Source organism: Hemicordylus capensis, chromosome 2 (genome assembly GCF_027244095.1).
Source record: "Hemicordylus capensis ecotype Gifberg chromosome 2, rHemCap1.1.pri, whole genome shotgun sequence".
In the NCBI taxonomy this organism is placed as follows: Eukaryota; Metazoa; Chordata; class Lepidosauria; order Squamata; family Cordylidae; genus Hemicordylus; species Hemicordylus capensis.
The window spans coordinates 405991578-406006297 of record NC_069658.1 but is presented as its reverse complement, the minus strand read 5'-3'; the positions used below and the strand labels follow the sequence as shown (position 1 = coordinate 406006297).

The 14720-nt window shown below is 43.3% G+C and overlaps 1 protein-coding gene across 4 annotated transcripts in view; it reads right to left on the bottom strand.

Moving 5' to 3' along the window:
- Positions 1–14081, bottom strand: part of SLC39A11 (solute carrier family 39 member 11) — a 498275-nt gene extending 484194 nt beyond the window's left edge. For all 4 annotated transcript variants that reach the window (XM_053296433.1, XM_053296437.1, XM_053296434.1 and 1 more), the window contains exons 1-3: positions 13926–14081; positions 10196–10328; positions 7654–7692 (exon numbers count right to left, since the gene is read on the bottom strand). In XM_053296433.1, the coding sequence (XP_053152408.1) occupies positions 7654–7692; positions 10196–10303 (147 nt within the window). In that variant the 5' untranslated portion in view covers positions 10304–10328; positions 13926–14081. The remainder of the gene's footprint in view (positions 1–7653; positions 7693–10195; positions 10329–13925) is intronic.
- Positions 14082–14720: the final 639 nt, after the last annotated feature.

The following is a 14720-nucleotide window of genomic DNA, read 5'->3' as shown; positions in this document are numbered from 1 at the left end:
GCGGAAGGTCCCAAGTTCTTGGAGAAGCCACTGCCAGTCTGTGTAGACATCACTGAACTAAACGGACCAATGGTCTGACTCAGTATAAGGCAGCTTCCTATGTTTCTACCCTGTTCCAAACTAATCTTAAAACCTGTTGGCCAACGTCCTGACTAACCAAGTGCTACTGCAGCAGTGTTAAGTTCCAGTCTAAGGCTAAACCAGCACATACGGAGGCAGGGGGAAATGACCTCCCCTTCCTTCTGCAGCTGCTTGCAACCACCCCAACATTTTTAAGATGGAGCAGGCAGCTGCAGAAGGAAGGGAAGATCGCTTTCCCCACACCACACCACCCCCCGCATGTGCCAGTGCAGCCTTATTCTGAAACAACACTGCTGCAACACCAGTACTTCATTAGTCAGCATGTCAGCCATCATTTTATTACATTTCAGTCTTCTCTTTCATCTAAAGAGTTCAGTACTTATTATATTAAGTACTGACATACTAATATTCCCCAGCATGCCGTTACGGGGAAGGGAGTCCATTAATTTAGTTACTGTTTTCCCTTCCAGCTGCCCTGTCAGCTCTCAGGGCCTTGGGGAGTAGTTCCAACTCCCCACTGAACCTAACCATGCTCTTTTGTAATGCCAGGTCAGTTCAAAATAAAATCTAAATCATCCATGATTTGGTCATGGATGAAGCAGCCAATTTACCTTGTATAACTGAGACCTGGCTGGGAGAGGCTAGTGGCCCTGTGTGGGCCCAACTTCTTCCTCCAGGGTACTTTGTTGTTGAGTAGATTAGGGGAAGAGGGGGGTGGGGCGGGCAGTGGTCCATAAGAATAACATCTCCTTTACCAGGATCCCTATGAGAGAATCAACTTATATTGAGTGTGTGTACCTTAGGCTGGGGACTCGGGATAGATTTTGGATTCTGGTGGTGCACCACCCACCCTGCTGCCTAACAGACTCCCTAACTGAGCTGGTTGCTGAGCTGGTGTAGGAGTTGCCCAGGCTTTTGGTGCTGGATGATTTCAACGTCCACTTTGGGAATGGCTTGTCTAGTGCATCTGGAGCAGTGGCTAATGGGCAGAATCCTGCTTTTTCGCCGTTCCTGTATTCACATAGCATGGGAGACTGTAGCATGTAGCATGGGGGACTGTAGCATGTATCCTGTATTCACATAGCATGGGAGGGGGACTGTCTTTTTCTTCTCTCCCAACTTGATTTGAAGGTCAGCCAATGAGCTTCTTAGCTGAATGAGGATTTCAATCCAGGTGTCCCCTATCCAGATTCAAACTTGTATTGGTCCAGTGCTATGAAAACAAGATCTACTTATAGCAAATCACTTTTTATTCATAAGAAAGAATAATATGCAAATACCAAGGTATGTGAACGGCATGAAAAAGACTGTACAGTCTTCTTGACTTGTATCTGGAAACACAGAGATAGCACAAACAGTTCCCATTTTGTTTAAAGTGGCCCTGAAGGGATAACATACACATCATTTTTAGAATGTGGGCAAATGTTAGATTTTACAAGTAGTTATGGTTACAGTGCAAAGCGGGGAATGCTTGCTCCTAAATGTTGTGTGTGTGTGTGTGTGTGTGTGTGTGTGTGTATGTATATATATATATATATATATATATATATATATATATATATATATGCATATACACTGCTGAACTCCTACTAGGCGAGGGAAGAAGGTGTCCCAACTGCTGTCCTTGCAATCAGATGACATCATGATCCAGTTCTATAGAAGGAAGCTGCTACCTATGCAAGGACATTTTTGGTTTCACAGAGTATTGACTGTAGTCATGTAGTAAGCAATTGACAACAATGTTCATCTAGATCAGGCCTGCTCGACTTCGGCCCTCCTGCAGATGTTGCCCTACAATTCCCATAATCCCTGGCTATTGGCTGCTGTGTCTGAGAATTATGGGAGTTGAAGTCCAAAAACAGCTGGGGGGCCTAAGTTGAGCAGGCCTGGTCTAGATGAAACTGTTAAGCATATATAGAATAGGCCCTGCTGAAGGAGAACCAGCATGGCTTCTGCAAAGATAAATCTTGCCTCACCAGCCTTTTGGAGTTCTTTGAGAGAGTGTCAAGAGGCATTTGGATAAAGGTGATCTCATTGACATAGTATACTTGGACTTTCAAAAAGCTGCTGACAAAGTTCCTCACCAAAGGCTCCTGAGTGAACTTAACAGTCATAAGGGGGAAAGTTCATGAATGGATTGGTAACAGGTTGAAGGACAGGAAACGGAGGGTAGGTATAAATGGACAGTTCTCTAAATGGATGGAAGAAGTGGAGGAGTAAACTGCCAGGAGTAAACCCCATCTGCACCCTCCCCTTTCATCCACCACAGTGGCTGTGCTGTTAGAAATGTAGATGTGCAACTATGGGAGACAAGGCGTGTGATCTCAGCTGGAGTGACCACTGTCCACAAGGCTAAACTGGATGATTGTCTCTCAGGAGAAATGAAGGGAAAGTCAGAGGCCAAGCACAGTCTAGCTTTGTCAAGCACCTCCATCTTGCACATTCAGCCTCAGAACTGCTCAAGGCAACAATATGCAACAAGCCATGGTTGCTACTTCCTTCACATCTCTCCCAGGTATATCATTGCCTCTCACCCCTGCATCTGGCCTTTGGAATCACGCATATGATGGGGAAGAAGAAGGGGTGTACACTTAACAGAGCCCCACCCATACAGCCGCTGAAGACACAGGAGCCTTCCCCACCACAATTCAGTTTAGCAATGGACAATATAGATGCCAGCATCTATATACTTCAATACCTCAGGGACTGCAATTTGGCTAAACTGTTCACATAAGCTTTTAAATCAAAGTTCAGAAGGCAATCAATCCTAACATGGCTGTGCTCTCTCAGCTCTCAAGGACCTTCCTTTTCTGCCGAGTCTTTTAGCACACCTGCTGTTTGACTACTGCTGACTTTTAATGCTGATGGAGTGGTAACGTGTTTGCTGATCAATACCAAGATCTTACTGCTTTTGATCATGGCATTTTAATTGCTGCTGATTTTGCATTTGTCAATTGTTTATCTTTAATGGAGTGTGGGTGGTGGGTGTGCACATACCTATTAGCTTCTTTGAATGTTTTATTGAAGATGGACAGGCAGGATATTAATGTTTTTAAACAAACAAGCTTCAAATTACTCTCCAACTGTCATAAAACAAATGAATAAACCCAGTATGGCTACTTATAATAAAGGAAGTCTATAACTATGGGTGTATTCAGAACTTGACATCAGCCTTATAAGAAGGGCTGAGAGAAATGAATACAACTTGTCTCTGTCCATGCTTAGTTTTGAATCCATCGCTGGGCTGAGATCCAAAACTAAAGGTTCAATTAATTTGTTACCACAGTGGTATGGGAAGTAATTTCCTGTGGTTTGGTCTCACACCGCTCTGGTAATGACAGGGCAGAGGAAGCTTGAAAGTGGGGAGAAGAGCTTGATTTCTTCCAAAGCAACCACTGCCTTCTCCCACCGCCTGCCCTGCCTCATCAAGGGCAGCAGCAGTGTGTTAAGGAGCCACATCCATAGAGATGTGGAGGCAAGACTGGACATAGATATGCAGCTCCCATGTTGGCTGCAGTAACATAGGAATCTAGCCCCCAGGTCCACATAGTTTCCTCATGGGAAAGAACAGAGAAATTCTTTTTTGCAGCAGCTGCTCACTCAGCCACCATAGTTTTAAGCTTCATTCCCAACCCTTCCCCTCTTTTCCCTTTCCTTTGAGGAGTTCTGTAGTGCCTTGTAACATTTATTGTGTTTCTGCAATGTTACAGACTTATGCCTGGATTCCTTGACAGTCTCACACAACAGAACCTGAAAAACTGCTCCCAGGATTAAGTGGGCATTACTTGGGCCATTTATACACACTGCTGGCCAAGCAGCAAGAGGCACTTGCTCCTTAATTGATATGCATGTGTGCTCTCTGCTACCTGACAAAGGCTCACTTCTCCATTAGCAGCCTGCCAAGCTTTGAATGGAAACAGCAGGCCGCTTGAAAGGATGCCCTGCAGCAGCACCGTTAGAAGCAAAAAAGATAAAGCAGAAAGGCACAACCCAGCAACAAGCCATGACTGTGCCAGGAAACATGCCCAGCTTGTTTCTCCACAGATTTTGAGCCATTTTTCCCTTCTGGAAGGCTTCCTGGGATGTCATCCCAGATCCAGTGTGGAAGACATAGCACAGGGATGGCCAACCTTTGCACTCTTGGCAACAAATGTATATAGTCTGGGTCCTGAAGGAAGTGTTCCTTCAGATATGACCTCCTTCATACATATATGCTTTTGTCTGAAGCCAGTGGTTCCCAACCTGGTGGCTTCCAGGTTGGGGAGCACTGGATTTTGATGAATAAATGCCATGCTTTGGGGCCCCCACCAGCTGAGATTCATCAGGTAAAGATTAAATGCAAGGCCTTCTTGGTAGTGGTGACTTCCTTGTGGAATTCCCCATTCAGGAAGGCTCATGTAGCCAGCTCACTCCTCTCTTACAGAAAAACAATTACATCTTTTTTCTTTAGAAAAGTGCTATTGAGACTGACTAGCAGCTAGTAATTGGAAATTTTAATTTAATTGATCTAAATATTTAGCTTCCTGATGTTAATATTTTAGGATTATGACTTCTTGTTGTTCCACACTGATTGTGTTTATTGTTGGAATAGGTTTTAAATATTTTTGTAAGCCAGCATGTTTGGCTAGCTAACAAAATATACAATTTAGAAAATAAAGCATAAATAAGTAACAGAGTGTAAGGTCCAGAGAGTGGGCTAGAAATGTATTTTACTACCCACTTGACCCATTCATGGATAGTCAGGCACTATAGCAAACTTGGCACCACCTAGTAGAAAGGGCTTTACAATTAGAATGCAGTTGGATAGCATGATCATGGATTGGAAGGGCTGAGGAATGGACATGGTTTCCCAGAAACCGACAATGGTCCTCGGCCTTTCAAGAATGTGTATAAGATAGGGATACAATAGAGTGTATAAGAAATACACAGCAGCCTTATTCAAACATTAGGGCAGTTCACACTAGGATGGGATAAGCCTCCTATCCTAATTTGGGAGTTGTGCATGCTCCTGATGGCCAATCACCTGTCAGTTAAAAATAAGGCCGGAGGTGCCGTCTGTGCTTGTGTGCTAAGCAGTAGCTGGGCCAGAGGGCTCCCTCCTACCCAGCAGCTGGACTCAGCTGCTGAACGAGGTAGGAGGAAAAGCCCTCCGACTCAGCTGCTGCTTAGCACACAAGCACAGATGGCACCTCTGGCCTTATTTTTAACTGACAAATGATCACAAAATGAGAGCACCTGCAGCTCCCAAGTTAGTTCCCTAATCACAACCACATGAACTGCCCCATTATGTTGTACCTACTTTCAGATGTCCATACAGTCAGGCATGTTTTCATATGGACGACTGTACTTGCGTTTGTTTTAAATGTGAATTTAAAAACAGGTCCCTCAAATGCACGGTACAAACAAGAATTGTACTGCTGTACCTGTGATCAATATAACATTTGAATAACTGTACCTGTGTCCAGGTCTGTACCCGTGTATACTGTGCACTCACTGTAGGCGTACTGGACGCAACATGTGAATAGGGCAAGATCTGTACAGGTATTGGACATGTGAATAGAGCTAGAGTCTCACTGTAACAAAGTGTGTAGTATTTCTCTCTTACAGAATAGAGAAAGGCCATGGCTGCATATGAAAAACAAACACAATGGAAAAAACAATGCCTCTTAACGTAAGCATCTTAGTCTGAACAGTATACACTCAAAAGATAGATAAGGGAAGCATTGTATTTAGACAAGTTACAGCCGGCAGTCAATAGTAAGGAAGAACTGAAACAAATCTTAAAGTATATAGGCTATTAAAGGATAAACAGTAATTTAGTTTACACCCTCCCCTTCTTTTTTCGTTTTTTCTGTCAGAGTTAGTGTTAAGCAGGCAAACCTGTGAGTTATCAATTTCCAACTCCCCCCACTTTTTCCCCCCACATGCTAATCAGATGCCTGATTATATTTAGGGAGAGTATCTGGGACACAAGAGAGTGGATTTTAAACAGTGAGACATGGAACACTGAAGCTGACATCTCTGTACATCAAAATGTCTGTTCTTTATTTGTAGTTTTAAATTTCTTTTAATCTATGCAATAAAAAGGTCTGGAGAGAAGAAGGACTTTTCAGCATTTAAAAGGTCCTTTCAAATGTTGTAGAATTTACATAACAACTTCAGGTATTTTGATCCTAACTGCGATTCTGACAAGCATATTGCTCTGGCAACATGGTGACAAGGCCTTTGTACAACATACCCTCCGATTCCTCCATCTTCTGCATCAAGCAAAATAAACTGACAATTTCTTTTTAGATACACCCACACAATCAAGGGTCAAAGCAAAATGTGATAGAGCTGAAAAACTACTTCGGTTTATGCCAGTCTTCCATTTTCTGAAGTCTGTGACACTGCAAGTAAAGTCCAGAATCAGAAGCTATGACTCTTTCAGATACATGTTTGGGTTAGGAAAAAATGAATGAGTTATACTACGGTTTTCCAGAACATGTTGTTTACTAGAATGGAGTGGAATACAAATAACACACAAGTATGTATATGTTCAGGATAGCCAGTTACAGTTACTACGAAACTTGCAACTCCTAATGAGTTAAATGGGGTTTACACCCAGGTAAGCATATTCAGACATACATAGGATTGGAGCCTGTGGGTGATGATGATACACTATTGAAGAGTTTCATCAATATAAAATGTAACTCAATATACAGATGTATAGTTACCTGTAAATTACATTATAGGAATGTTTTCTGAGCTCTTTCCTCTAGATTATACATCTCTCTCTCTCTCTCTCTCTCTCACACACACACACACACACACACACACTATATTTGTTAATGTAAAATTACAATTCTGACAGTTTTTCAACTTTTATTGTATTCCTATTTTTCCACCTGACAAAAGACACAGACACTTTGGGTGCAGCAGTTCCATCTCCAACACCTGGGTACATTTGTAAGATAAGATTCAAGACTTTTGCACTTTTAAATGTAAATATAACAAGAGCATAACTTCCTGTTCTTGCTAAGTTATACATAGTAATTAGGTTTAGGTTTGGCAAGAAATATTGCTTAATCTCAATTTTCTACCCAAAATGTGTTTTTTTCTCAAAACACACAAATACACATTTTTTAATGAGACTCCAAAACTTCCCTAAATTTCACACCTCTAGCTGCCAGTTAGTATTGCATGGCAATGAGCATGTATGTGCTTTACTTTTTACAAATTAAAATTTCAAATTTCTCTCTAAAAATGTTAAACAAAAAAAAGCAGGAGGACCCAATAAAAAAGAATTAGGTAACACTGCAGTACTAATTTAGACTAAAATCCAGTAGAGAAATAAGAAATTACCTAGCATCAGAGAAAACAAGACTTGGCCGTATTACACACCTCTCCTCTAAGAGGTACAACTCATGACAGGGCATGAGAAATGTTGCCCAAGTTCTTCTGATATCTCACGCGCATATAATCATCTCTCAGGCAGTTATGCAAGCCACACTAATGCAACAAGGCAACCAGTTGAAGCACCACTGGTAGCCGAAGAGACATGATCAGGGCAGTACGCTGTGCAAGACTTACCCCTGCAGCAAAGCCCAGGCTGCCATCCAGAATCCGTCTCTGCAAATTAAAATAAAGGGCATAGTTTAGCTCAAAGTAAAGTAGCTCAAAGGGGCAGAGCATAGGAGTTTGTTGTGTAAGGGCATCTTTAAGTACAAAGTTAGATGTCTACCACAATTCAGTAAGCACTCATGCTTCTGGACAACAGACACTGCACTATCTAGTTGTGCATGTTTAGTTCAAGATATGGAGCTTATTAGCACATTTGCCTATTAAAACAGCTATTGTACCACACTCCAGCCCTTTACGTTCTGCCTCACAAGGTACCTACAAGGTAGTTCACTGTTCTTCTGTTTTATAGATGGAAAATCTAAACTGACTTGCAAGTTATGCAGCAAGTGCATGGCTGAGCAAGGACTTCAGCTCAAGTCCCACAGACCTAACATTATTCTTACATTTACTGTATTTCCAAAAGAGCTGGAAACGTTATCATCCTTATGGACCGATAACCGGAGTGCCTGCAGGGAAGTGGGAGATACTGGTATACTGAGGATAACACACAGATTTGTCAGTGTTCAAAAAAATAAGGGGAGGGGGGAATTAAGGGGGCCATCCCCTGCAAACTGCCCCCATGTTAGTCAATGGGACAGAATGCTCGTGGGCAAAGTGCAGTTAACAGACAAGCCAGTGGGCAGCACTAATGGTACTCTGTGCAAGGGTGGGGAGGAGAGCCAGAACAAAAAGATCAGGAAATTTCTCACCTTGAAGAATACTCCCTCAAGACAATCACAACCCTTTCTGCTTCTGAGAGGGAAAGGTGCTTAAAACTCATTTCTTTCATCAGCCATTTCACAGCTTTGTGTTTCTGAGGGGGAATGGGTTTTAAAAGGAGCTGGGACTGAGCACCAATGGCCCACTAGAGATGAGCACAGACCGGTCCAGAGCCCATTCTAAGGGCTTCCGGACCTGGGGCCGGTTTGGCGGTTCGACACGGGGGGGTGAACCTTTAAGGGCGGGGAAGGGTGTACTTACCCCTCCTGCCGCTTTCCCCCCTCCAGTGCTCGCATTTTTGAAAGCATTTGGGGCAGCAGGATACCTCCCTGCCACCCCTTCCCCCGTTCCTCGTCAAAAGGCATCGAAAGCCTGACTGTGCATGCGCACGTTGCACACACACACACCACGTCCATGCATCATGTGCATGCACACGTCAGACGTGCGCACACGACGCGTGCGGCGTGCGCACATGCAGTCAGGCTTTTGAAGCCTTTTGATGAGGAACAGGGGAAGGGGCGGCAGGGAGATACCCTGCTGCCCCAAATGTTTTCAAAAACGGGAGCACTGGAGGGGGGAAAGCGGCGGGAGGGATAAGTACACCCTCCCCCGCCCTTAAAGAGCCCCCCTCCCCAGTGTTGGACCGCAGAGGTGCGGTTCCGTGCACACCACTATGGCCCACCCACCCCCAAAAAATACACCCATAAAGCATAAAAAATAAAGTATGTATATGAAGTAAGACCCAAGTTATAGCAGGGACTCCTGTCTTTGTTGTTAACTTGTTTTCCCAACATGCTCAGTCACAGGCTCAGGTGACACATGCATACCAGGGATAGGCAGATGACCCTCAAACACTGCAGGTCCATTTCCCATGGTTCTGCCCATTCACAGGTCATCTCCTTATATATACAATTTAGTTATCACAGGGGTAGTTTACAGTTGTTCATAGGTATTCTATGCCCCTAAATTGGTATACACTATAGTGGCACAGGAGCAGCCTGGCATGCTCGGGAAGCGGGAGTGAAGTTTAAATCTCCACTCTTTATACTGGATGGAAATTTAAACTTTCACACACACACACACACCCCTCAGAGCAGCCTGCACACCTCTCAGGGGTGCACAGGGTGGCTTAAAGCATGCACAAGAGTGGATTGCTCAACTTTCTCCCCTCGCTCAATAAGGCTGGCAAAATGGAGAGCAGCAAAGGGTGTTGTGTTATTGTTTAGCACGCCAGCTAAGGAACCCAACCCTCTTTGGGTTAGGTCAAGCAGCCCAATATCACAGTTTCAACCTTCATGGAACTCTCCACGAACATTACCCCTGCAATATGCGAGGGCCTCCTGCACTGTAATATTTTTTGAGGGTGAGTGTGTGTGTGTGTGTGTGTGTGTGTGTGTGTGTGTGTGTGTGTGTGTATTACACACACAGAGGTTATTAGCTCACTAGAGCTGCTGGAGATGCCAATGGTAAACCCCGCCTGCTTTCTACCAAAGACAGCCACAGGGCTCTGTGGTCGCCAGGAGTCAACACCGACTCAACGGCACACACTTTAGAGCTGCCACTTTGTCTGTCTGGGATGAACGAAGAGAACTATGAATGAACGCTGGGCTCATTTCTTTTCCATGGGCCATTACCTATATCACCGTAACTCCTGCACATCATAATCAGTGCTCAGTCAGTCATGCTTGTAACATGGACTCTCGTTTGCATCACTGACTACAAAATGCTAAGGACCCGATTTGGCATCTGCCGCATTCGTACCTTGAAAGATTAGCTGAAGTACAAGACCCACCTGCCCACTAGAAAAAACAAACACAAGGGCTGAGCCAGCAGCTGTCAATCCCCAGGTGAAGAAGGTGCCCAGCACCGCTTGCAACACTGGACTGCAACCCAATAACATAATGAGTGCTCCCGAGCCGGATGACCTAGAAGAAACACAAGGCAGCCAAGTTCAGTATTAAAACATTAGTCATTCAAAAATCTATTATTCCAAGTATTGCCACATGGTAGAGAAAAGGCATCATGTACTGGCTAGTATTGAACTAGACTTCAAATCCCCTTCCAGCCATGAAACTAACTGGGTGACTCTGGGTCAGTCATTTATCTCTCAGACCAACCTACCTCACAGGACTGTTACAAGGATGAAGATAGCCATGAACACCCCTCTGGGCTTCTTGGTGGAAGAACACTAAAGCTTCTAAAATGTAAGTTTTCTTACAAAGCAATCCTACACATGTCTATTCAGAAGTAAATTCCACTGAGTCCAATGAGACTTACTCCCAGATAAGTGTGCGTAGCACTGCAGCCTCAATCTGTTATCCATTTTTCATCTTATTAGTGAACTGCTTCCACTGGGGAAAATGGATACTAAAAGGCATGATGTCATACTGCATGGAAGGAGGCAATATAAACCCCTCCTATGTTCTACTAAAGACAACCACAGGGCTCTGTGGTCGCCAAGAGTCAACATGACTCGAAGACACACTTTACCTTTTGTATAAAGGAGATGCAAGTTCAAGCCCCATTTCAGTCACAGACCTGCAGATGGGGGTGGGGGTGTCATTTAGGAAACCACTCCCTCTGCCTTAGCTCTCTCTTGTAAAAACAGGAATATAGCTTCAATGTCATGCAGTTACTAACGGGCAAGTTGCCGTGAACGCAGTAAGACTTACTTCTGAGTAAACACCTGCAGGATCATAGATGTCAGGCTAATGGGGCTGTTGTGGGAAGAGATGTGCTTAAAACTGGAGAGCTTTTAAATTAACTCAAAAAAATTATGATCTATTTATAGATTGATTCTGTCCCAGAGACAGGCAAACTGTACATAACCAAGATGGCTACAACCAAAGCCAGTAGTCTGCAATGCAGCTTGCCCATTATCTGTGGGAACATAGCCCCTGCTAACTGATCAAAGAGGCACCTTTTAAAAGTGGTGATTCTTTTTGAGCAAGGGGAGAGCAACTGGCCCTATCCAACCCCAGCACAGCATCCCTCCAGTTGCTGCTGCTGGCATCTATCTTATGTTTCTTTTTTAGATTGTGAGCCCTTTGAGGACAGGGAGCCATTTCATTTATTTCTATGTAAACCGCTTTGGGGACTTTTGTTGAGAAGTGGCATATAAATATTGTTCTTCATCATTGTCAACATGGAGACTGGCACAACGCACCTCAGGGAATTTGGGACCTTGCAACCTTCTGGGTCAGGAATTATTAGCAAGAAATAAAAACTTTGATCTAAGTCCCCCACACACACGTACACCTCGCTTTGATAAACACAGGAAGATCCATTAACATACTTTTTAGGTCCTATTTGTTCCAATGGGAAGGAAATAACTTACTCAGCTGCCACTGAAATCAACGGGATATAAACGTGCTTAACCTTTTATGGATTCTTTCTCTCTTACCCTTCCTACAGAATCCTCATGGCAGCTTACATTATTCTTTCCACCTACATTTTACCCTCACACCAAACCTATGGTGTAGGTTAGACTGACAGATAGTAACTGCTCCAATGAACTTAATCAGCAAGTAGTGATTTGAATCTGGGTCTCCCCAGGCCTAGTCAAACACTGTAACCACTACACCATGCCGGCTCTTCATGCCGAATGTGCTCAATTAGTACATTAGATCTTCTTTTAAACTAATCAAGAGTACAATCTGCACACTAAGACATTCTCATGTACACACCCCATTGAAACAAACATATGCAAGATCTTTAACTCATCAGTGCACATTCTATGAACTATGAAGATAAATAGCCAAGATCCTCAGGATTCACATCTAGATACTGCTGCTCCAACAGAGAAAGGATTACAAGGTATTTTTGTACTTCTCAAATTAGGAGTGATACCACACAAGATGATCTTATACTGTAGGAATTTTAAACAAGCATTTTGCAAAAAAGGAGGCAAGAAATATTCACCTACTTTAGAAGTTCTAGAAACAAGGAGCAGCTAATAATGTAAACAAAATTAATTTGAATCCAAAGCATTATTGAGTTGCATTTTATTTGTAGCAGTTGCTGTTACACCAAATCAGCAAGTGGAGGGATGCGAGAAAGCAATGAGTAATTCTGACATACAGAATTTTAGCCATATATGCATTTTTAGCGAGTTCCATAGATTTACCAAGAACATTTCTAAACAAACTTAAATGTCTCTTTTCTTTTAGTTGTGCATTGATTCTCGACAGATATATTCTCAACAGAATATACTTAAATAGTTGTCCCCAAGCATGTCATGATAGTAACAGCAAATTAAAATCTCCCACTCAGAAACAGGAACTTGCAAGACTAGGCTGCTTTGGTTCTTGCGATTATTTGTTTGGAAACAGAAAATAAATTGGAATCTTGCTCAAGTAAAACTGAACCAAGTCATTAACAGAAAGGTGCTCTCTCTGGAGAATAACCTTATGGAACTGGGCTCCTGAAAAGGAGGGAAGAGAAGAAGCACTTAGGTAAAGCAAAATGTCACCATTGCTGTCCCCATCACCTGCTGCTGGGCCTCACAGTCTCCCTCCACAGAGGCCAACCAACTGCCCTTTGAGGAGGAGACAAAAAACCATCAAGGCATTTTTTTAAAAAAAAAAAATCCACCATTCCTTGTTTTTTGTGGTATTTTTATCAATACAAAAGCGGCTCTATGAGTCGTGTTGGCTGAAGAGCAGGATAAAAACGTTTAAACGAAATAAAACATCTCATTATCTCAGAGCCATTCCCCACATTTGGCTTACTGCTTGTTTGTGTCAGCCTGTGCTGGGCTGCACATGGCAAAGAAATGCTCTGAACCGCTGATCATAAGAATATATTGTAGTGTGAAAACACCACAGACCTTCCTAACACAGCATGAACAGTATAGCACCATAATATAACTTGTTCTTAGGGTACAAGCCAATAATTATGTAAAGACATCATGCAAATGGGCTCAAAAACACAGCCGCACAGTGCTAATCCACAATCCAATTATGAGACTTATAATATGCAAGCTGGAGGAACACTGCTCCGGACTACTGAAACCATTTATCAGATCCCTCTCTACCTGATCCTACAACATCCTGACCTCACCAAAATTAACAAATGCCACTGAAGATTTATCAAATCTGTAAGCACACTGGGTCTGATCTACCTGTCTGCATGCTCTCCCTTCAGTCTTGCAAGATACCGACAAACCAACATCCTGTGCGGCGTGCAAACTACACTCGAATGAATGAGTCTGCTTGTCACATTACAAAACACACATTCAAACGAAGGCCAACTTCCTGTATTAACATTTCTGCACAATCGTGGAGCGCTGCAATAAACACTTTCTACCCAGGAACATACAGCTCTAAAAGCCTTCTAATGCTCACCCCAGTTTTAAAAAAACAAACAAAACTTCCCAACTGTAGCAAAATAAGGTTATACAGTGCCCCAATTCCTTGAATCTCTTGTTTTGTTTAATAGCATACACAAGGTTAACTGCAGATTTTAACAATAATCTTTTGTATACTCTCCTACATACAATTTACAAATTTTAAAAAACTCACTACATTCACCACTTCTGGGATCCCCCAGCCGCAGCAAACTATCACAGACACTCCAATTCCGGCAGCCACTTCCTGGTTCCTCTGTACACGTGTCTCTCAAACAGAGATGGCCCCGCCTACTATTCCTCTTCAGCCACTGGCAACCCATTCTGGAGGTGTGGCATCGATTCTATGCTGCACGTCTCCTGATTTTGTAAAAAAAATGAAGCGGGCGGTACAGCAAGTGTGCGTGTTTGCAATGGATTTTCAGGCGTGCGGAGTTTCGGATCGTCTCAGATTACCAGATACTACGAAGAAATAAAAGGTGACAGTCTGACTCTGCATCACGCCGGTGCGTCTCAAGCAGGGGTGCAGTGGAGGGGGGACGCGCACGGACGCGTCGGCGCTTCTCCGGTTGTTGGGGTGGGCATGGCCATGGTGGGGGCGCCTGCAACTGCATCACTGTTCTCAAGCAGATATGGTCTATGAGCCAGGGGCCAAAAAATGGGTTAATCTCTACATTTTGAGTGAATAAACTGGGGGGGGCGAGGGTATTTTTTTTTTAATTGCTTAGGAATCTAGTAGAATTATTAGCCATAATGGCCTTTGAGTATTATTATTATTATTAATAATAATAATAATAATTTGATTTCTATGCCGCCCATCCAAAAATGACTCAAGAGAAATAATAAATAAATAAGATGGATTCCTGTCCCCAAAGGGCTCACAATCGAAAAAGAAACATAAGATAGACACCGGCAACAGTCACTGGAGGTACTGTGCTGGGGGTGGAGAGGGCGAGTTATTGTCCCCCTC